This window comes from Haliaeetus leucocephalus, unplaced genomic scaffold (genome assembly GCF_000737465.1).
Source record: "Haliaeetus leucocephalus isolate CR32 unplaced genomic scaffold, Haliaeetus_leucocephalus-4.0 Scaffold340, whole genome shotgun sequence".
Classification (NCBI taxonomy): Eukaryota; Metazoa; Chordata; class Aves; order Accipitriformes; family Accipitridae; genus Haliaeetus; species Haliaeetus leucocephalus.
Window position 1 is genome coordinate 9,262,664 of NW_010972776.1, and position 24,196 is coordinate 9,286,859.

Here is a 24,196-nt window from a genome sequence, read left to right on the forward strand (position 1 = left end):
CTCGCCGAGATGTCCCCTCAGAAGGCCTTGAAAATGTAGAGATGAAAAAAGAGCAAAAGGAAAAAAAAAAAAGTCAGTCTCGAATACAGACTAGTTTTGATTTATCACCTGTTGTATAAAATGTAACCTTTGTTTCCTATTTATAATGAGCCTGTAATAACTGGACAGTCAACTTAAACTTTAATGATTTAAACATACTTGTAAACTGTCAAGTCAAAAGTTTGTGAGTGACTATAAACATATGTTGGTGAGCCCTATATGCTAATAAATTCATTATTATGTTGCCCCAGTGGGAAACACAGAGATGGCAGGCTTTTTTTTATGATAGGTCTTTTATTGTTTGTCACATCTGCAACACATTAAGGATTTTGAAGGCAGATAATGTTTACAATAAGGGGGAGGACTGAAAACCTCCCAGCTCAGAGACGAGCGCATCCTGTTTGTCAATGGAGTAACCGTGGAGCCGGCACCCTGGCCGTGCAGCTCTAAAAATAGAGCTGCGTACATACACACACATATATTTATGCCACACCAATGGCAAATCATGCCTGCGAATAAATTATAGTATTTTCCCCCAAATTACGAGCCAGTGCAAATGTCTTCCAGGCTCTACGACACAAACATGTGCTCACACCCCGCTGGGATCGGCCGTCCTGCATCAGGCACCCAAAGCAAACAGAGCCTGGGGTGGCTGGCGCTTCGCTGCCGCTCCAGACAGCCACCCACTAATTAGCTCACCTCCGGCGTTCTCACTCGAGATGCCACTTATAACCGACAAGCTCGTTGCCAGGAAGCCTGAAAATAAAACATGGGTGCTGGAGAGGCTCCTGCGCCGGACGGGCGGCTTTAGCAGGCGCTGGGGGAGAGGAGGTGCAGGCTTTTTGGGGGGTTTGCAAAGGTGGTGTGGTCTAGCTCACCTGTACAGGGATGCTGTGCCCCTGGGCATCTCACAAGCTTTGCTGGGAGGAAAAAATCCCTTTTAAGGGGCTGGAGCATCACCCAGGGAATGTTCTGAGCAATCCAGTAACCAGGGAGGGGGGAGGACAAGGGGGGAAGATTTACCCTTCCAAAATATCTGTGTTAGGCAGTAACAAAAGTTGTCTTGGGAACAGATGGATTTGGCAGAATTAAATAGAAATAGTTTGTCCTGGGAAGGGAAGTTGGCCTCATCCCATGAGATATGTAAGGATAGATGTGTGCAATAAAGATATATAAAGATGGCTCTGCAAGTTTGTGTGTGTAAAACAGCTCCCCTGCCTGGCTGTTCCTGCTGCATAACCTGCACTTAGTTTTGCCTTTCTGTTCTCCCTTGGTTATTTCTAAAGGGGAGAGGGAGTTTGTAGTTCGAGCCCTTGGGGAAGCCGCGAATTTTCCTGCACCCTGCCCGTTTGCTGCTCCGGCTGCCGCCACGTGCTGCCAGACCGGCCGGGTGGGCTGGTCCTCTGGGTGGGTTTCCAGCAATCCGCGCTGTACCCAGGCACTGGATGAAAGTCAAGATCAGCACAGTGTGTCCCTTGATTTACCCAGATCTGTAACTCTTTAATAGCTTCTGGCTTGCTTTTCCACTGATTTATCCTCTCGGCAGGGTTCTTTTGAGTGCTCCCATCAAATTGCAGGCTTGAACATCGCCTCTGGACTGGCCAAGCATGGTCTCTTCTTGGGTGGAAAAGCCATTTGTTGGTAACCCCTTCATACATGCTACAAAGGCGTTGTTGCTTCCAAACAGGAATGTAGGCACGTCGCAGAGCAGGTGATGTCTCCGGCAGCCACCTTCCCAGAGAGAAGGGGCTGCCGTGTTCGTGTGGCCATGCCCTGCATGGGCACGGAGCAGGACCCCTGTGTTTTCTGCCTCTCACTGCGTTTTTGGAAGCTGCTCTGAACCCCCGTGAGTTGCAGCTCTCATCCTATTCTGCTTTTAAACATCTCCAAATGTCCCAGTAAACCATTCCACATTTTAGAGGTCTCAGTGCTGAGATGCCATTCCTACAGCTCAGCCTTTGGTCACCTTCCTCTTGTCACCCCATTTTCTCCCAGGTTTATTTCTGGAGGTGCCATCAATCCGAGCTCCTTCCACTCCCGCCGCTGTGGCAGGGAACTGGAGATGCTGCTGCTCCAATGACACGTGAATTGTTTTTTCATGGGGAGCAAATGGGTACGGGTGGGTTTCTCTGCCGAGGCAGCGGCTGTGAATGGCAGGCCAGGCAGGGTCGCTTTGGGTACAGCCCTCCTGGTTTCTGCAGCCCAATCCTGCAGGAAAGTTTCCTTAGAAGTGAGTATTCGTGCTGGAAAAGTGGACGCTCCCAACCTGGGAGGAGCGATCAGAGTCTGCCGGTGCTCGCTCCGTGCATGTGCTGGGAGACAGACCAACAGTAGTTAAAATATTTACAAGATCGTGTCTTCCCATCCTTTATTATGGTGATCGCTTCTCTGCAAATGCCTTCAGGGTGCCCGCATCTGAGCAGCTCGTATCTGCTGATACTGCTCTGCTCCATTTAGTGCTGGGTCTTGGGATGTTCATCTGTCTGCCGTTTTCAAATACCTGATTGACTTTTAAAATACTCCTTCTGCAGGTGGAAAATGTCCCTATCTGTGTGGATTTTGCTGACAGCGTGGGGTCACGTGGCTGTTGTGCCTTCCCGCTGTACAGCCTGCAGGCTTGAATTGTCCTGCTGAAAAATATCATGGGTACAATATCAATATTTATTGTACGTGTCTTCGCTCAGCCTTCGACAGAGGTGCCCTGTCCTTGGCCCACGCAGCGGGGTGAGCCGTGTCGGTTTGACGCAGCGTCCTTCTGCTGTTTTTTTCTATTCTGCTAAAAGCTTTAGGACTTTTAACTATAATTTTTGTAGCAGCAACTTTTTTTTTTTTTTTTTTTTTTCCAAAGAGGGTGCTGTTGAATGCTCGGCTGAAGCAAGGGTAGCAGAAGCATACTGTTTTACAAGACATTCATCCTATCCCAGGGCAAGAAAATGACAAGGCCAAATGTCAGCTAGATTATCCTGATGGGAGAGCTGGAATCATACCAACTAAAACAGTGCAATAGCTTGATTATTGCTTTTCTATTTCAAGTGTTTGTGTTTGTTGAAATTTCTCCTTTTAACAAAGATTTGGTTGGAAGTCAAGAATTCTTTGTCACTGTCCAAACACAAGCTAGAAGATGGAGAGGGAGTCACACGTAGCAGTTGGCTGAAGCTCTTAATTGAGTGGCAAGTTCATTAATTCACTTTTGACGTCAGCAAAAATGATTTTTTTTTATTGACAGACTGGGAAAATTATTGGTGACTTTCAGACATGGGTTCATTTATAGCATCCTTCAGCTGGCTGTTTGTGCTGCTGTGACTCTTCCAGGCCTCACATAATGTATACATTTTGAAGGGTTCTTGTAACTTTTGTGTTGTGATTTCCTTCAAAGAAACAGTAAGGCCACAACTGAAGAACTAGAAATTAATCTCTCAGAATAAGTTTGCACTTTGAGAAAAGCTACATATATGCAAAAACATCTATGAAATCAGCAAGTAAATCAGCTGGATATATTAATCCCATGCTTCTATTTTTCTGGTTTCAATTTTTCTTCAATTTTTATTTTTTTTTTTTACTTTTACAGGTTGCAGATCCAAGTCCATCTGAGCAATTTATATCTGGTATTTTTAGGACCTGACTTCCACTGCCTCGGTCCATTCTGACCCAAAGCAAAGAATGATGTAGTAGTTTTTTTAAAGCCAGATCAGTAGAGGACATGTAAATCCCTGATATCCTCGTATCCATAAATCACATGTATCACATTCCCAATGTGAGCAGACGTTGGCCTAAATTCTTCTTTTGGAAGCCCACATCAGTGCAGATGAGGCTGGTTCTTGGGCTCAGTGTAAGGTGACTGGGTGAGGTTGAAGGGTTGGAGACACACTGAAGGTCAGATGAGATGATATTTCTACTCTTATAGGCACCAATGCACAAAAGTCTTTGAAAATCTATGATTTCTTGTCCGTCCCAGATGTTTATAATGCCAGTCTGCTGGCAAGAGGTTTACCTTCCAGTCGGATTGCAAGTTTGAATAAGTTTGTGTTATGCCAGAGCATCTAAGGAGATACTTTTCAACAGTGTAATTTGGGAGCTAATGTATCTTTAAATTGTTACAAAGTGCAGCATTTTACATGACTGAACACATCAAAACAATTTCAAGTATGCAAAAATCTGCCCAGTTGCAATAGTGATAGTCATACTTATCTTTAAAGGATGATGAATCTGTTTTTCTGTGGCTGAAAACACATGAATTCTTCCCAAGCTGGGAAACACAATTCCTGACTCGGATACAAACTTGCTTTTCTTTTTGTGCTGCTTTTCGTTGTGGAGAGACAAAATAGTTTAACTGGATTTCTTTTTAAGGGACAACAATAAAGAAATATTTCAGACAGAAGCAGACCAGGTGCTACTTGCTAATGGACCGACAAGATAACCTTACGCTGATAGTCAGGGCTTCCTATCTGCGCAGTTTGTCATACAAAGAGAGGTTTGTCTGCCAGCCTGATAACAATATAACGTGTTGATTGACTTTTCACGTAGGAGAGGGTGCCCCTTTCATGAGTGGCTTGGCTTTTACTAATGCCTTACTGCAGGTAAGCTGATAAGAGCGATTATGGGGATGTAATAAGCGAGGCTGTAGGGCGCAGCCCTGCTCGGTGTTGTGGGAAAGGACGCTGGCCCTGGAGCGTGTCCCAGCCGTGCTGGCCGATGCGTGTGCCCAGCACTTGTGTTGGTGTGCCAGCACTCAGCTGTAAAACATCATGGGGAGGTCCTCTGGGCACGGGGCTGGACCGTTCCTCTCTTGCCCCATGGCTGCTGTGGCTGCTGGTCTCAGAAAATGGGGGATGCGCACTGCAGAGGGAAGGGCTGCCTTCTCTCCTGGTAGCATTTCCACTCCTCTGTGGTCCAGGACAGGCTGGTCCAGTTGAGATCCCTTCTCTGTGGGCTGCTGGATCGGCGTACCTCACTGCGTTGTCTTTAGCCCTGATGCAGAGCATAGACAGGTGGGTGCTGAGTGCCCGTATTAGCTCTTGGTCCTTGGGATTGTGCTGCAGTTTGTCATATCTGCTTATACTTCAGGTGTCTTTGACCACCTGGGCACTACTGAAGGGTAGCAGACACGGGACAGCACTATAGCTGAGCTACTGCTCGGTGGTACTGCTCAGAAACCACAGCCACCAGCTGAACACAAGGCTGGGCTCAGCAAGACTGGGATTCTTTGGTGCACACCGCCATGGTGCTGGGGATTTGGCTGTGGGCAACGGCAAGGATCGAACAGGAGGAACATCACACAGTGGGGACACCCAAAGGTTACATGCAGTCAAAGACACAAGAAGACGAATTCATGGAACTAAGGTCCGTCAAGGACTATTAAACACAGCTTGGCTCGGGATGAGCTTGACATGTGTCTGCCCAGAAAGTGTCTTGGGGAAACACAACTATGTGAATAACTGGAGACACAATTAACATTGGGCCAGGTGGCCCTGTCTCATTGAAAATGTCTAGGAGAGGGTCCTGGGCTCTCAGCTGTGGCTGCTGCATTGCTGGCCATCATCTTGCCCTGAGGGAGGTGTCCAGGAGAACAGATGATGTTTCAGGGGGACCATGGAAGCCACCACTTACTGGAAAACTTTTGAGTACAGCTTTCAGACCACTCTTCAGCCCTAAAGGGAAGAAAGTGGGAAATGCTGAAATTCTCCAGACTGCCTTAAAACCCCTGATGTCTCGGTTCCCCTCTTCAAATTTGAACAAATGTGTTTGTTTTTACATAGGATATTGGAGCAATGACCTAGCAGTGCAAGTTGCAGCATCGCATTATGGCAGCAACCGAAGGCTCTGGGGACGTGGTGTTTACTTAGATGTGGTTGAGCGAGAGCCTACACAGCGGCAATCTCCTTACCTGGGATCCGACAGGTTCCTACTTGCTGCAGACGGGAGCATCACATTCTTGAAAATTAGTTTTTACATCTTTCCATAAATATAAGTGTATGTATCTATGAACTAATCAAGCCTGACTAAATGAAGCTGTGAGTTAAATATCTGGAAGACGTCTGGATCTTTCCAAACAGCAGTGCTCCCTGGAAAGTCATGGGTTGTAGCCCAGGTGGAGGAAAAGGCATTGCCCAAGATGAAGCTCTCAAAATGAGATCAATGGAGATACAGTGCTGGATTCGTGCACGGGCCTGATCCTGGAGCCCTGGCACTGGTGGTTGATGGTCTCCAGCAGATGGAAACACAGACCTGCCCAGGAAGCAGCCTGTCTTTTTAGTCCTTGCCAAAAAGATATCAGAAACAGGGAGAAGGATGCTCCTCCAGAGAAATCTCTGAGGACTCAGCATTTTTAATCCACATTTCTTTTTCTCTTCTCCCCACCCCTTGCTTTGTGAATGAAAATAGAGCGCGTTTGGGTCTGGCCTGCAAATCACTCATCGGTCGGTGTATTACCAGGACACGACCGCTTACTGAGTCAGCGCCGCTCTGGGCGCTGCAGGAGCGGGGGTTCATCATCCGTCAGGCAGAAGCTCTCTCCGACTGTTGTGCGTTAGTCCCGACCCGTGCGCGCGCATCTGCCGGGGCTGACACCAGGAGTAACATGAACTGAACCAGGTGTGTCCATCCGAGCGCTGGCTCCCCCGATTCCCAGCAGATCCCCGACCCTTCGCATGGCTGGGATGGATGAGCTGTGAACTGGAGGAGAGATGTCCTCCTACCCGCGCGGTGGCTGCGCTCTGCCTTTGCCATCCATCCCCGGCCCCAGGGGTTTTGCGGCTCTAAGGAGAGCCCAGATGGCTTTCTTCCATATCAACAAACTTCAGGCAGCGCGAGTGCTTCTGAAGTTCTCCGGACTTGCCAGCTTTTCTGGGTCTATGGTGCATCTTACTTGGGGCAAAAGTGGCTTGACCCCCAAATTTAATTTCTCCCCATGTTGCTTTTAGGGCAGGTTGGAAACTTTCTGATGGGAAAACTTTGTGCTGGAAAATGCCTCTCTTCTGGAACTGGGATGCAATGAAACATGCTGGGGTTTTGGATGGGATTTTTTTGTTTTGGAAATAAATTGAAACATTTTCCTCTGCTCCTGCAGCAGGGAAATGCAGCAACAGCCTGCTTGCCCATACTGCAAGGTAATGCTGTCAGCTTTCACTCCAGAGCGGCTTCTTGTCTAAAAGTCTGCCTGAGATTATGTTTTTAATTATACCACAGAAAAAAATGAAATCCAAATGAATTGATTGAACTTCATTGGAGTGGTGTGTCAACTTGCCTTTTTTTTTTTTTTTTTTAAACAACAGAAAATTTGGATGTGTTTTGCCTTTGTTCTGCTTTGGAGCAGTAGCACGTTTCCCCTTTTCTATGGGAATGGGAATCTGGCATTTTGACCAGCTTCTGTAGTTTCAGAAAATGTCTTCAATGATATTTGGGGCTCTTGACAACATCTTGCTGTCTGTTCCTGCTTTTTGTTCGCTCCTTGCTTCCCACGGGACCTGGGATGATGCTCTGCCCTTCCCTCCCACAGGAGGCTGTGTCTGTGCCCAGCACAGATTTTGGATGCAAACCCAGTAACACCTTTCCTTTCCTGTACCTTCCTTCCTTCCTTTCTGCGTATCCCATCTCCGAGCAGCCGGGGGCTGGTGCCCGAAGCACCACCTTGGGGCTGACTCTTTGCTGGATGCTGAAGGACCCTGCGCACTGCTGTGTGCTGGGATGCTGCTGCGTCCCTTGGCTGGCTGCTCCCTTGGTGGTTATATGCCATGATGTGTGAGGACGTATGTATTGTGGTGGCAGGTACTGCTCGCTGCTGTGGGACCTCGCTGGCTGCGTTGGGTTTGGCAGCTGGACAGACTGCCAGGGCATCTGTCACCTCCAGTGCAGGAGTCCCGGCAGGATTTCTAAAATGTAAATTACAACTGCAATGTGATACACATCCTTTTTCTCCCTTTTTTTTCCCCCGTTCCTTCCTGTTTTAATTCAGTGTCTTGAGTCTCTGTAAAATTGTTGGACTCGAAGCTGTTTTGGAGTTGCTTGTGTCCCATGGATACTGGAGTCAGTCTTCCTGCATGGGGAGGCAGACATCTGCTGCAGCCTGTTTTCAGACTTTTTTGTGTTAGGCAGACTGCAGTTGGCAGGTGGGAGCCGGTGGTTATTATCAGAGTCTGAGTAATATCCTCTGCCTCCCTGATAACTCTCTGCCGGCTGCTTTGCAGCTTCAGTACATTTGCTCATAGTCTTCTGGATCTGTATAGATCATTCCAGTAAAAACTAAATAAAAAAAAAGTTGTGTGCTCCCCAAAGTCATCGCAGAACACAGCCTGCAGTATCTCTTCCTCTTCTCTTGTCCACATAAATCATCTGCTAAGGCAAGCACAGAGAATGTGAAAGAATGCGTTTATACCCGAAACGCTTTCCTCTCTCCTTCCCTCAAAGGGCAAACTTCCCCGCTTGTGTTCCAGTGTCTGTTGACGGGGACCATCTGATGTGCTGTCGCCTTCCATTTCCCTTCCTGGCACTTGTAGCTTTATTTCTGCCGTTGCAAAGACTAAAAGAGGGTCAGGGTCCAGAGGAGGGCCCTGAAGGCGATCGGGGGCTGGAGCACCTCCAGTATGAGGACGGGCTGAGAGAGTTGGGGTTGTTCAGCCTGGAGAAGAGAAGGCTCCAGGGAGACCTTGGAGCAGCCTTCCAGTACCTAAAAGAGGCTTATAAGAAAGATGGGGAGGGACACTTTAACAGGGAGTGTAGTGATAGGACGAGGGGTAACAGTTTTAAACTGAAAGAAGGTAGATTTAGATTAGGTTTTAGGACGAAATTCTTTACTGTGAGGGTGGTGAGAGACTGGAACAGGTTGCCCAGAGGTGCCCCATCCCTGGCAGTGTTCATGGCCAGGCTGGCTGGGACTTTGAGCAACCTGGTCTAGTGGAAGGTGTCCCTGCCCTTGGCAGGGGGGTCGGAACTAGATGATCTTTAACGTCCCTTCCAACCCAAACCGTTCTATGGTTTTATAAGGTGTGCCCAGCACCATGCAGCCAACACACGGCTGCGCACAGCCATCTCCCCACAGCTGCTGCATCTGTCCAGGGGTGCTTTTGCCAGCGGACCGATTTTTCCAAATGTGGGGCCAGTGGCAGGTATCAGGTTGGGGGGGCGGGGGGAATATCACAGTGGTAGCCTGGCGTTTTTGGGGGAGGCGTTCATCCCAGACGGGTGGGCTGTGCCAGGGCAGCCACTATGGCCGGGTGCAGGGAGCAAAGGCTTTGCACGCACCGCATTCCACTCCTGGGCTCCGGTGGGATGTTCCTGCCCGGCCGTGGGCTTTGGTGGCAGTCAGAAAGCTTTGCCCTGGTGGGGTCGGGTGCATGTGTCCAGGGCAGTTTGGGTCTTGCAGCTCTTCTGGGGGTGGAGGTCCTGAGTCTGCCCTCTCCAGGCATCTCCTTGCTGGGTTTGATTCCCCTTACTCACCTCCCATTTGCTTTATTTACCCCAGAAGCATTGAGGGATGATCTCCAGCCACTCCAGAAAACAAAACTAAATGGTTTCTCCTGGACCTCAGACCAGTGCCCCAGGTCTGTTGACCCTGGTATTTCCAGGGAATGAAAACCAGGTTTTGATCTTGGAGGTTCAGCTGCTGTCTTTCCCTCTAGTTCGCTTCTCTAAATGTTTTTAATGGCAGCACTGAGCGGCTGAAGGCAGCAGGGGTGGTACGGCACCGTGGGCAGAAGTAGCTCTGGTGCAGCCTGGAGTTCCCAGAGTGTCCCCCGTGCACAAATAATTCCACTCAACTTGGTCCTCGGCTGCCCGTGGACTTGGGCACCAGCTGAATTATCTTGCTGATACTTAAGTGTCTGCTGGGCCAGCCACTTAATGCTATTAGCAGATGCTAAATACGTCTTTCTTATTTAGTGGCCTTAACTTATTAAATCAGGCAGCAATACTCTCGGAAGAGTAGTGCTGGAAAAGGGAGCAGAGCGAGCTGTAAGTTTCCAATTTCTGCTGGATCAGGCCCCTGGAGATCCGTGTGATCTGGTGCATTGGAGGCAGTGCTATTGCAGTGACTCATAAACAGATGTGCCCAATTTACATTGCAGCTTAATACCTTTGTTTAAAAAAAAATGTTTTTTCAAGACAAATGTGTTAAAGCAGATGTTTCCAGTAAAACAAATACTTGTGTGATTTACAAACAACTTCCTACCACCAGAACTCATTAGAGAATGTGAAAAAAAGAAAAATGGTTCTGTGTACCAACAAAAAGATAAAATCCAAACATCAGGACATAGCATGGAGGTATTTCTACGTGTTGAATGAAAAGAACTGCTGTACTTGGATTGGAAAGCAAGAGGTTTGAGAGTGATTTCGATTGCTAATAGCAGTGAAACTAACCCTGCCCAGCTGCATACAGTAAGGAGCAGAAACCTGTCTGTAAAAATACTTAACCAGCTCCTGTTATGCAGGACACGGGGTAACCGGGACCACTGTGTGGGATTGCCTGGAGGTTCCTAAATCACTTCCATCCCACTGAAACCTACACTGGGGGACTGGCTGGCTGCAGGATTTCAACTAGCCGGTTCTAAAGCAAAGCGAACAGTTGCAGCTCCTATAGCAAGCCTTGCTCCAAGGGATCCCTCCCTGGGCATGTCCCCCTCTGTGTCCCGCAGCAGGATGGGATGCACGGAGGGATACTTTCTTTGCCTCTGCCTCGACCTGCAGCTCAGGCTTTCCGGGGCCGTGCAAACCCACGGTGTCTCTGCATTTCCTCGCGAGGGGGCTGTGCAGGGCTGTGCCCGTTCACCTGCTCCTCCCAGTTTTGGGGAGGCAAAGGCAGGCATGTGCTGAGAAACTTTTGTCGTGTCCGGTCTCTTCGGCCCTGCTTTCCGCCCGGCTCCATTGCGGGGCTGCTGTCACACAGTGCCTGCAAGCCCGGCACTCATGTTACATACAATTTGACACCCCATGTGGTCTTAATGGATTTCCCAGGCTGCAGCTGCAGCACAGCCACCACTTTTTGTTAGCTGCAGGGGCTGGCAATCCCCCTTTGCCTTCCAGCTCTCCGCTGCACAGATATCATATTTTTTTTTAATGCACTTGTCACCTATTTCATCCAGGCATTTGTTGCTAATTTGGCGGTTGGACTCGATGATCTTAAAGGTCTTTTCCAACATAAACGATTCTATGATTCTAAGGAAACAGTGACAGTGGATTTTTGTCGGTCAGCAGGCTGCTTGTCTAAATCCATCGTTGCTTCCCATGGTGCCTTCCCATGGCTCTGCTGGCAGACCTGCTGGGGGCTGCCTCTCACGGCTGGAGGGGTTGGGATGATGGGCAGAAAAAGGCAGCCTGGTCGTCTGCTGCAGCCTGTCCCACCCGGCAAGGGGTGACGCAGCAGCCTGGCAGCCAGTGGCACATGAGGAAGCAACAGGGATGATTTGAGGAGCTTCTGTTTCTTCTTGGCGCATGGATGTGGGATGTCTCATCAGGGCTGTCAAGTTCATCATTAGGAAAACGACTGCTAATGTCGGAGCCCTCTTGAGGTGTCCTTAGAAATAGGGGCTGAGCGGATGCACTGAAGGGTGGCTGTGGGACGGAACTGCTCCTCGCCCTCCCTGCTCCCCGGTGTGTCTGGTTTCTGTGCCTTGCCATAAAGAGTGTTTTCAGAGCAAAACCTTGAACGGCTGCCTTCACAGGGGCACTTGCTGGGACATGTGTGGAGGAATTAAAAGCATCCCAGGAGGAGGAGGCCAGCGCTGCAGAGTGACTCGGGGCACTCAGAGGTGCTTTTCCCTGCTCACCCATCAGTGCTCGTGAAGCCTCCTTGCAACCTTGGCTTGGTTTTAGCCATTAGTGAATGGAGGCTTGCGCTTGGCTCCTGGGGACTGTGAGGCTTCAGTGCTTAATTAATCTCTGCAAAGCAGAGGGTGTAATTAATGCCTGTGGCGTGCTTTGAGACCCTTGGGTGAAAGGCAGCGTGCAGTCGCTGTGCTTTGCCTTTCAAGAGCAAAACCGCACGGTCGGGTCAGCTCTGTGAAAATCATCACTGGCCGGTACCACGTGCCATTCACGGCCATCCCAGGATGGCTGCTCGTTGTATTGCAGTGTTTTGGGGTCTTTTGGTCTCTGCTGGTGCTGTCTCAGGGAGGGCCATGGGCAGATGTAGCCCAACACATCTTCTATCCCCTCTATGCTACGACACTCCCCAACCGGTGCAAATTGTCCTGGGGACATGGACCCGAGCAGAGAAAAAACCCTCCCCTCTCTCCTTAAAGAGGGGACATCTCTATCTGCTTTCCTGGTGTTTCTACACAGGCTTTTGTAATTTGTTCCTGAAATACCTTTGTTTTTCAGCCATTTCTTCAAAGAGAGAAAATCACCACTAGTTGCTTACTGCCTGTTTTAGATTAAACCATCCTGCAAAGACTAAGCCAACTGGGTAAAAAAAAAAAAAATTGATATATTTTGGTAGCTTAAGGACAGCCAGGCAAATTTCTTTCCTGATATCTATAAAACTTTTTTTCTCACTGTCACAATGTTTTTGTGGGTGTTAAACATAAAGGACAGGAGAACAGATTGCAGGTACGTTGAGTTTCAGCACAATCAACTGTCATTATTTAAAGACGATGCTTTTAACCAAGTCTTTAAAATTATGTCCTCGTTTATCAATTGTGAGGTGTAAAACTGCATGTCGTACAGAATTGTTCCCTGTCACACGCCGTCCTGATGCCATCGCACCCGCTCACGCTCTGGGTGATCTGCAGACATTTTACACCACTTGCCACCGAGCATTAACAGAAATAAATTAACGCTTTAAAAGCGTAAATGTTGTATTTCATAGGAGTCAGGCAGGATATTTGGAAGGGAAAGAAATGTAAATAGAATTAAATTCTGCAGCAAGATTATCGATATGACAGGACTAAAGAGCTTGGGATTCTGTGAAAAGTGCCTCTTTTCATCCCTCTAATAAGTCCATTACTTGCACTCGGGAATATTTTAAGGTCCTTTTCATGCTGAATCTGGAGTTGAGCATGCTTTGCATTTCAAGCTTTGTCTATGAATCAGTAGAAGCCAAAGTTATTCCTGCTTTAAAATAACAGGAGCAGGGAACAGCTAATCTCTTTTCATTCTGAGTCCTTACATTATTTTACTGGACAGAGTTTGTGTTGGCTACAAAACAGGGCATTCACAAAATCTATGAGAAGGAATTTAGTCTAAGAATGAAGCCTAGATTGCAGTATGCATAAAGACTCCTTCTCCTAAGGCCATTAAGAAATTCCAAATCTGAGCTATTTTGAACAGTGACATTAAATTAGCCTTGCTAATTCCAGTAATTCAAGCCGATAGCTGAGTTTACAAATCTACTAGATGAGGCCTTCCCATAATTACAATCTCAATGTGCTTTTCAGCTAAGGTGAGTTGGCACAAAAAAAGATAAATAAATAAAAGGGGGGAAAATGCTCTTTCTGTTCTGGCTTTTGAGATGAATATCTCTAAAGAACAGTTAACCGGCTGTATTGCGCCAATAAGACGTCCCCTGTCCTGGACTGGTAAGTTCATTTTGCCTCTAATGTGCAAGTAAAATGCAGAAAAGAGACTGGATTTTTCCCTGCTTTGTTTTTTCTGTTGTCTCTTTTCAAAGGAGCATTGAAGCTGCTGGTGCTTGTAGTTCTGTTTTTAGTTGTTTATTTACAGGTAGTAATTCCTACTGGGAAAAGAAAGAGTCTGACTGTGTTACCCTCTTTTGTGGGGGAAAAAAACCCCAACCTTTGGTGGGTAAATTCAGGCTAGAGCAGGTGGAGCAACGATACAAACCAGCACACACCCCTGCCCTTATTCCTGTGGATAAATTGATTTCCAGATCCAACACAAATAGATGTTCCTAGAGTGATGGAAAGGTTCTGAAGATATGTTTTCAAAGCCATAAGGCACAAAAACATGAAAAAAAATAAAATTGAATGCATTATTTAAAAGGGTGTTAATTTTGTTAGAACAGAGCTGAGCTAATGTAAGGGCGAACGTAAATATTCACATCAGCACTTAACTCAGGCTGCAATGTTCATAAAATGTCCTTTTGATCAAGCTGTAAGTGTTTTGATCCTTATTCTATGAGCATCATTCAAAGTGACCTAACTGTAGCTCCAAACAGGCATCTGCAGCTGCAGAAGTCCTTGAGCAATAACAGGTCAGGAACTCGAATGTGTGCTCTGCCAGGAATGCTAATATTGCAATCCTTTTTTTTGTTGTTGTTGTTCCAAATAAGAATGAAAGCACAAAAACTCCCACAAAATAAAAATTCCCAACAGAAAATTGTCCTGCCACCATTCATTGTGGATACTTGAGTCAAAATATTAAACGAAATGCTGATTTTAATCTATCATAATAATAATGGCATGGCTGCTAAACGTTTTGATATCATCGGCACATGAGCGTTTGACCTTTCTCCCATTGATAACATTGTCACCATTGGCACAGCCAAGTGAAACATTTTGATTTTCGGAAGACCACCCTGATTTAAGAGGATTTTTTTGTGCTGGGCGCCCACGGGGTTGGGTGCAACTCCTGCAGCTCGCAAAACCACAGCAGCACATTGCATGGTCCCGCAGAGCCCGTTTGGAAAAGGAATGGACCAAAAAGCTTGCAGGAGGTTGGCAGGCATCTCCTCTCCCTGATGCAGGCAGATTTCCTACCACTGGTGCATGTTGCCCATAGGCTCAGGTACATGCAGCAGATAATGCCCCAAAATAGTGCTTAGGGCAAAATCAGGTAGAAACAGCTGTGCCGTTTTCAGGGGCTGGAGGGAGCTGCTGTTGCTCCCCGAGGCCGGGGTGATGGCCGGGGAGGAGTGTGGTGAGGTGGTGCAGGGCATAAGCCCGTCTCTTTTTTCTGGGAGGGTGGGAGAGGAGGGAGGCTGAAATGCAATTCTTGATTTCCAGGAAACTCTTATCTCTAATCTCCGTAATCCGTTTTAGAGAGGATTTTGTATTTTTCAAGGGATTTACAAACTGGATTACATAGCCTTTTTATTTTGATTTTCCACCATGATTGTGACATTCCTGAGAGTGAGCCGTGAGTGCTACAGATAGGATGGAGGGGGACACATTCGTGGACTTGGATCTCGGAGCCCTCTTGCGTTGTCGCCTCCTTGTTTCACTGCTCACTGTGCCAATGGAGTGTCCCCAGAGCAATTTGGATGCTCCCACGTGAGCTGTGCATCCCCGTTCCCAGTATTTTCCATGGCTGCATGTACAGGCTGACCTGGGGAGGTGCCGGGCAGGAGCCCAGGGCTGATCCCCTCCCTCCCTTGCTCCCTTCTCCTGGGGTAGGGACAGCCAAGGTGGTCTCCTTGAGCTCCACCATGGTCCCAGCTGCAAGCACTGGTTTGATGAGGTCCCAGCTGTGGTTCCCCAAGCCTTTGGCCCCCAGGAAAGAGCAAGTGGGATGAGATGGATCCAGCACAGCCCAAGGACCGCAGCCGTGGTGTCCTGGCACTCAACTGGGATGATGCCGAGTTTCCCATCGGAGCTGCCACCACCATCCAGCTCCAGCTTTCAGTGGTTCCACCGGTGCTTTGGGACCAGGGTTTGCTGTCTGTCTGGGAGGGAGGCAGGGAGGAGGAATCAGCCTTGGTTTTGTGTCAGATGTTACATGCAGCCGATAAGCAGCTGGGTTTAATTTGGGTCTCTCTCTGCAGCGATGCAGAAGGCACTGCAAAGCCAGGTCCTGGTTTTAGACTACAGCGGCTGTTCCCGGGGCTCCTTCCAGTGCAGGGAACATGACCTGAAGCTGTTAAAAAGTTCCAGCCCATGAACTCAACCCTTCTTTTTCTATATAAAGTGGGAAAGTCAGGTATGGTGATGTTTCCCAGGGCCTCCTGCGTTACCCCATTTTTATAGGCTGAAGTGACTTTAATGTTTTAATGCAGGGCCAGGGTTTTATGTATGTATGTATGTATTTATTTATTTATTTATTTTAGCAGCTTAACATAATTAAAGAAGCCAGGTGGTGCAGTAGCCTCTCCGCTCCCTTCCTTTGGCTGCTCTCTCACCTCAACCCATGCTCTGTGCAAACATTCCCCCGGCACGGGCAGGGGGAGCTTGCTCTCCATCCACGCCAGTGATCCCAGGCAGTGTAAGAGCACAAAACCTCAGGGAGTTTCTCCAGGAGCGGAGGCAGGTTGAGCAGATGTCTGTGTACCACCGTGCCTGAGCCTACCTGCCGGCTCTACCTGTGGGGGGCTGAGCAGGTATGTCCGTGCCCAACGCAAATTCTTGGGTTATGACCCAAAATCTCGCTCCAGATATTTTCCTTGGCGTGAGGAGTTTTAGCCTGGTGGAGTCTCTGTCAGTTTGATCCCCAGGCTGGGAGCGCTGCTGAGGCACTTTCCTTACATGTGTGCTCAAGGAGCAAAACACCCGCTGCCTTTGATTTTTCTTCTCCTTACAAGCCTAAGGCAATGATGGATGTCCAGGGATTGTTGACTGAGCATAGACATTGCACAAAGTCCCGGTCCCTTCTGATTGAAGAGGCACGTTCCTGGTTGCCTAGTTGGAGCACAAATGCCACAAACCCCGGTCTCCATGGCCTGGGCCCTGTTCAAGTCTGGTTTCTGCACGCAGTGAGTCACAAAGGAAAATGTCAGATGTTCCTGGGTGCCGTAACACCGCCATGACTTTTCTAATCAAGCATTGAGAAATATCCTTCTGCCTTGAGGGCTGCTTTTAGCAGCTGGCATCTGGAAGGCAGGGACCATTGCCGTTCCCCATAGGACTGCATCTTGGTGGGTCTTGCTGGTACATGAACGTCACTAAATGTCCTGAGCTTGGACAGTTGAAGGGTAGGAGGTAGCAAGCAAGAGCTGCCTGCCCCGGTCATGTCCAAAGAGTTTTTGGGGGAGCAAAGATGAAGGAGAAAATTTAAGTTTGATGTGATGATGTTGGTTTCAGTCATTAGAGGAAATAGGAAGCATTTCATTTTGCTCTGCTATCACTGGGAACGTTACCTCCCAAAATCGAGACTGTCCTGAGATGTCTCAGATGACAACAGAGTGATCAGAAGGGATCGCTTTGTGGGTTTAGATCTTGAAGGTCCCCAAAGAAGGAGAGGGCGACTCCACATCTGGGTGGGCTGAGGTACATGGGGGATCTGCAGGACCACTGCTTGACCCAGTCCTGTATTGCTGCCTCATAAATCACTTCACTTCCATTCATACTCTTCTGTTTCCAGCTTTTCCTCTTTTTCTTTTTTGTCTCCTGCCTTTGGACATGCTTTTCGCTGTCCATGTTAGCCCCCTATTTTTTAGTTCTTCTCTCCTAAGTTCCTTTAGGTAGCAGCTCTTTTTCTGGACAGTACAGCTGGATATCAGACTGGGGCATGCTGCTTCATCATCGGAGTACAAGGACTCTGGCACTTCCAGTTAATAATGCTAATGAGATTTGTTAATTTTTAATAGATTACATGAGTGCATTTTGCTAAACACGTTTTTGTGGCTCCGCTCTGTGAGTACAGTTCAGAAATTCTTTCACTTGCTGCCAAAGGGAAAATGATTAATGCAATTGCAGACGCCACATTCTCTTCGGGGTAAATCTAGAGCACACCAAGGAGCAAAGAGGAATTTAGTAAGTACATTTTCAAAGTAAACACAGGCCCAGGTCATAAATGATAGCCCTTCCTTGCCACCAGCCTCTGGCCAAGGTGGAGTGGAGTAGTCACTTGAATTGGGGTCATGGTGCAGCCCCTCTGCCCGTTCCATGTAATGTGTTGGGTTTTGGGGGGTGTTTTATGCCTTTGCCCCATCAAAAGCTTGAAGACATCCATGGATGAGACTTTTCTGGTAGTGGTGGAGGTTGGGGAGCCAGGGTGTGTGTACCGGCTGCCTTGCAGAGCTCATGGCTGATTGCCTTGTGTACCCTGAGCAGCAGCTGGTTGCACCCCTCGCATGGGGCTGAGCTGGAGCTTCCTCACCTCTCTGTGCTGGATGACTTGGTGCCCCCAAATCAACCTGGTTGTTGCCCTCCAGATTGCTTTAATCCTGGGAGAACTTACCCCAAATCGGTGCTGGTTTTGTGGTTGTGCCTGCGGTCTTCAGGTCGTTCGCAAACACCTGCTGCAGGCTGCAGGCCATCAGTGGCACACCGGCAGCTGGGATGTGTCGAAGAGGCGAGCGGGGGAAAAGTCTTGGTTTGCAAATCAGCAATCCCAAACCCAATTGCCTTGGGTTTCTGCCCAGGAAGTCAGTTTTACCACTCGTTGCTGAGCCGTGCCAGTCTTTCCCGGCCACGTTGCCGACGGCAGCAAGATGGTGTCGAGTCGGATTTTGTCTTCTTTTTTTTCCAAATCCATATTGCCAAGAACCGCACCTCCTAAATTGCTGCGGAGGAGGTGGAAAAGCAGAGGCACAAGACCATGCACATGCTGCACATCCATCTTGGTGATCTTGCAACCGTGCCAACACAAGCACCGCAGCCAGCCCCGGCTCAGCGCTTTAATTACATGCCGGCGCGGCCGCACCTATGGCTGTGCTGTTGCAGCTCGTTGTGCAAGAAGACAACTGGCAAACCTGTTGGTGCTCCAGGATTTTAGTGGTAATAAGCCAGAAGGCAAAACCTCCCTGGTGAGATGAAACCATGCTTGGCTAGGTGTTTGGAAGAGTTTAAGGTGTTTTGGAGAAGCAGAGGGTTGGGGATCCCGGCTGTATCTGTGCAGTCGTGGCCACGCGTGCCGTGTAACTCCACGGATGGGTTCAGGTGTTGCTTTGTGGAGACAGAGGTGTGTTTGTAGTATGAGCTGTTTGCATGAGAAAGGCAGGTAACTAGAGGCTGAGATGAGTAGAGCTTTTGGTATTCCAACAGGAAGAGTTTGGGATGAAATTGGACTGTTCTTCTAGATTTCAGGTGCAAACACCTGTGAGAGTGAAGTGGTTGGCGCTGTAAAGATGGAGAGAGTTGGGAGCCAGGGTCAGGCAGTCTGGTCTGTGGAATCGCAGGCTCTTATGCTTTGCCTTGTAATGAGTCAACAGCTTGGGTTTGACTCAAATGTCTCTCCCTTAAAGAAATCCAGTCTTGCTTTAGAGATAGACAGAGTCTACTGCATCTAGTGACAACTTGTTCCCCACACGGATAAGGCTTGCTGCTTTAAAAAGTTAAATAAAGCAACACACCCTGGAGACTGTAATTCTTGTTAGCGATGGTAGCATGTGCTTTCCTAGAGCAGTCCTGAAGGACGTATGCAGTTCACAACTGACCGCAAGAGCTGCAAGACCTTGCCAAGCTGCCCTACTTGTCTCTGACATTTCTACTTGATGTGTTTTGCATTTATTGGAAACACATGGTCACGATCCATTCCCTAGTCCCTTCACACCACAGAGTTTCCATCATCTGCAAACAAGGGCCATCACCATGTCCCTGCAAGCGCTTTGGCCCACTTGGCAGCCTCGTTTGGTGAACACGCTGCGTTAGGCACGATGGTTTCGCCTGTGGCGGCGGGGGGGGATGCCCTTCGCACCCGTTGCGGCTGCGCGGGGCACCGGCAGACCTATCAAGTGACGTGGCGAAGCAGTTTTCATGCATGGCCATCCATTACGGCTCTGTTACTATATTAGGTCCATCGCTGGGGCCATCTGCTGGGGCAGGCTTGGCAGGCGGGCAGCCCAGATGCCTGCCTGTGAGATGACATTCCTTGGCTCCGGGCTCTGGGCAGCAGCCGAGGCAGCCCGCGGGAGCCGGGCACCGTCCTCTTGGAGGTCATTTGCCAGAGCGGCATTTGCTAGGAGTTCTTTGCTTAAGACCGTGTTGTCCTTTTAGGGGTGAGAAGGGGTGTTTCAGTAGGCAGCGGTGACTTTGGCACAAAAACGCCTGCCGTAAGGCTGCCTGCGTGCCAGTACTCACCCGCCTGGCTTCTTCTGCGCCAGCTGCCGTGGGACTTATTATACCAACTCAAAACCAATCTCCTCCCACTTCAGCCGTCTTTTGTAGCCATCTCCAACGCTAGTGTGGTTCAGTAAGAAGAGTTTTTTAATGATTCCCGCCCAATAAGCTTGTGCAGAGTCAGTACGCCTAATTCTAGTCCTAATCCACGGAAAAATGCCGCCGCTTTATTTTGCGGATGCGGAAAGCGCGTGTTGTAGAGCTGGCGGCAGGTTTTGTCATCCACGCTGCGAGACCATTGAAGCTTTTGCCATCCTGGGAGCAAAGCGCAGCAGCTTTGTGTTAGAGGGGCTTTTGTTACAAAAGATGCTTCCGGAGGGACCAGCTTGTGTTCGGCTGGAGACCTTTCACCAGCTGCGTAAGGACTCCGGGAAACGGCACGGCACGCTCAGCTTGCATGCGGGGGGGGGAAAAAAAAAAAAGAGCTAATGATTGACTATTATTTTAAGGGGATTATCTAATCCGCAGCCCAGAGGACAAGAGGGGCCAAAATGAGTGAAGATTGAATACATAATTAGTGCAGATTGTTGGTAATACCCTCTGGACTCCAACTGACTATAAACAGAAACAGATTTTTCTAGTTTCCCCTCCCCCCAAAAAAGCCTTTGCAGGCCAAAGGGCCACTTTGTAGTTGAAACTATTGCAAATTAAGTGGGTGATCAGAGCTGGGATAGTGGAGATGTTTAATGCAGAAGATGGCTGGGGAGCGGGGAGGCAGAGGAGCAGATTCTCTCCGGTTGTTTTGCAGAGTAAAGGCAGAGTTTTGGGTGGAAGAGACCAAAATGGCGTATGTGGGATGTTAGTTTCTGTTACTACACCAGCCGTCCTGCAGCTCCATCCCTGGTGCTGGGCCTCCTTCTCTCCCGGCGGCTGTGGGAGCAGGAGGTACAAGGATGTGGTGGTGACCTGGACTAACCAGGGATCGTAATGAAGGCTGGAAACCGTAATGAAGCCCTCTCAAGAAGTACCTCATTAGGAACATTTGCTAATTTGGATACCTGGATTTGAATTATTATTATTATTAATGTTATTGTTATTGTTACTGTTATTGTTAGTATGTATTTTTAACATTGTTACTGCCTGGACCTGGTTATCAGCTGCCTCAGGTCTGGTAGAGGCTAATACTTTTAATTTTCCTTTCCTCTGATGTACCAAAGGTTATTAGAAGTTAAGGAAAAGGGATTTGCAAGAGTTACAAATCCATCATTAATACAAAATAAAAGATGTATGGTTAAATCCATCAAGCCTAAAAATACAATTGGGCACAAATAAGCCCAGAGAAGGAAACAATGGAAGGAACAGCAAAAACAAACAGCACACCCAAGCACTAAACTTCTGAAGCAGTTAAACAAGGCTAGGAAAATAGCTCTCAAATCTCTGATGACAACAGGGTTTCTGTTCCCTTCTCTTTAATTTGGTCAAAGAGGATGAATGAGAGAATTGCCATTCCCATTGGGGTGAAATGACATGATTTAAAAAATTACCCTTACTCAAGTTCAGGTGAAATATCAGAATTTAAAAAATTCCCATGTAAAAGATGTTTGAAACGATCATTTTTTGTATGCTTTGGCTGAACATTTCCAACACGATTCAGCTGCTGCATTGCAAACCGTGCAGGAACTCGCATCTCATAAATTACAGCATCGCAGAATGAGACTTTAAATGGGAACGTCAAAACCCTTTGTGCTGTTAAGGACCTTGCTGAAACACTCTTTTGTTTCAAATTTCTTTTCTAAACTGAAGGCAAGAGTAGTTACTCAGTTCCTGTGGATTTTTTTAGTTTTGCTAGGATGTCCAATAAGAGAATATTCTGCCCCAAAAGCTCTGCTGGTTGGCTGCAGATCACTGGCCTGGAAGCATGCGGGTGCCTGATGGTACTGTGACACCACGGGGCATCTTTTAGGTTTTAGGAGTCTTTGGAGTGTGTGGAAACACCTTCCAAAACACACCAGGGCAGGCCGTCGTTGCCCTGATCGGATGTTGTACCAGCTGAGGACTCTCCTGTAAAACAACCAACTGCGAAATAATCTGCTGTGATTTTATTAACTCAAAATCCCTTCACTTATTCTGCAGAAATGAGCTTGGGAAAATAGGATGGTGCAGCCAGGCTGCTCCCAAACCGCCCCAAAGCCTGAGCATCCCTTGTGCCAGAGGGACTTTTTCTTTCTGTGCTTGGAAAGCAGCACAAGATGGGCAGAGGTGGCCTCCCGGAGCATCCCTTTCAGGGTGGCACCTTTTCCTGCTCTGCCTGTGGGTGTGCAGCTCCGGAGGACAGGAGCGTATCTGTACTCTTAAGAAGAAAAGCAGGAAAATTGTGCAGAAGAGCAATCTCAATATCTGTGGGAATCTCTCGGAGAAGTCAGCGTTTACCAAGCGGGTTTTGCTTGCACCTGGCCCTTTGTGTGTGTGGATATCTGCTCCCTTTCAGCCGTTTCTGACCCTCTCTGATGGCCTGGGCTGACTCACTTGTCACGCTAACATTGTTATGCTTTTGTTTTGCAGTGTTTGGGTATTTTTGATTAAGAAATATTGCCTGTTTGCCTTGGCAGTGGTGCTTATTGGATTGATGCGGCGCTTTTTAGCTAGAGTGTTTATTCAGCCTCTTGGATTTTTTTCTCAGAGGTGGGTGGGGTGGGATGATCCAAACCCGTCAGTATGCTGGTGATCCACGAGGGCTTGTGAAAGGCTTGAGCCAGGGTCTCTTCTGATGGAAACCACCAGCTTCCTCCACTGCCAACGGCCAGGCTTTGGGGATAAGGCAAAAAGGCTTGACTGATTCTCATCCGGGCAAGAAATCTGGACCCCAGAAGGAGACGGCAGCAGCACGAGAAGGGGAGTGAGGGACCCATTGCCTTGAGTCAAGCATGGGTGCACCCTCTCAGTCCAGATGCTTGACAGGTACAAACTCCTCAGGTGGATCTGGCTAGTGACATTTTAAAACACCATTTCCTTTTTGATCTTGGTCCTGAGAATTGCTGGTTTCTTGCCTTTCCACATTGTCTATTTTGACGTTTTTTATTCCTCTGCGTCCCAGGGAGACAAGGGTGACTGTGACTGCTCAGCAGGTCCTTTGCAGCCAGTGATGGGTTGCCACAAGCTTTTTCCCCGTTAATGTCATGCTCCTCTGCCAGGACTATAAAATGTTTATCCTGGGCATTTTCTTGCATTGGAGCTCCCATGTGCATCATCTCAAAGTCGCCATGTTGCAACACCAGCATGCCCGGGGTGGATGATCCATTCACATTCCTCGCTTTCCAGCACTTTGATGAGGTGGACAGGGGGTGGGATGGATGTGTTGTAAGCGCTGTAAGGAGCATATTTGGCACACACTTACGTAAGACTCCAGAAATGCAGAGCTCCTCGGGTCCTCCAGCTGGGAGGTATTTGGTGAGCAAGGCCTTGTGCTGGCTCTGGGTTCAGGGGAACTATTTGTGCTCACCTGGATTTCCTCCTGCACGCATCCTAGCGGTGTCTGGGGAACAGGCATGATTTGCATTGCTAAACACCCACTCCAAAGCTCAGTTGATTTTCTTTGGGAGTAGCTCTCCAGTAAGCCAGATCCCCTTCTCTCTTCTGTTTTCTTACTGGGGCACCTTATAGTTGTGATTTTTTGGTCTTTCCAAGCATAGCGTATGGGGAGGCTCTCTGGGACCAGGGCTGGGTGCAGGACTAAGATGTTTGCTAAGCTCTTCCAGCCCATCCACCCCTGCCATGATTTCTTCGACCTCACTCGGACCCCGGTGCTGGTGGGGGCTGGATGTGCCGTGCGTCAGGATGCCGGCACGCACCGCCTGTCACTAACCACCTCCCTCTTTCTGCTTTCAGAACTGGCCTATGACCTGGATATGGATGACACCTCTGCAAACAAGCAGCTTCTGAACCAGCAAAGCAAAGAAGGTGCTGCGGTCCCCAGCAGCGACCCCGGGAGTGCAGCCCCCCGCCCCAGCCCTGCTGCTGCCGTCACCCTGGTCCTGCTGCTGCTGCTGGGCCACCGACCGTGAGCGGTGCCGGGGGCATTGCTTGGTGTCCCTCCATGCCTTTTTTTTAATGAGGAAGACATTCAGAACCTCTTCTGAAATATATGCACATTTCCAAAGACAGGGCAAATGACTTGAGTCAGTTTTATAAAAGAATATGGTAACTTCACACAAAAAAACCCCTAAAAAAGCGTTTGTTCATGGTAAACTAGTAAATACGTAACAGTGCTTTTTAAAGATAATCCTGTTTAATATAAGAAGGTTCGTATTAAATTGTGTTCCTCACAGTTTTTGAAGACT

General features: G+C 48.3%; 1 protein-coding gene across 1 annotated transcript in view; it reads left to right on the top strand.

Moving 5' to 3' along the window:
- Window positions 1–23,920, top strand: part of GPC3 (glypican 3) — a 152,926-nt gene extending 129,006 nt beyond the window's left edge. The window contains exon 8 of the mRNA XM_010572549.1: window positions 23,745–23,920. Coding sequence (XP_010570851.1) covers window positions 23,745–23,920 — 176 coding nt within the window. The remainder of the gene's footprint in view (window positions 1–23,744) is intronic.
- Window positions 23,921–24,196: the final 276 nt, after the last annotated feature.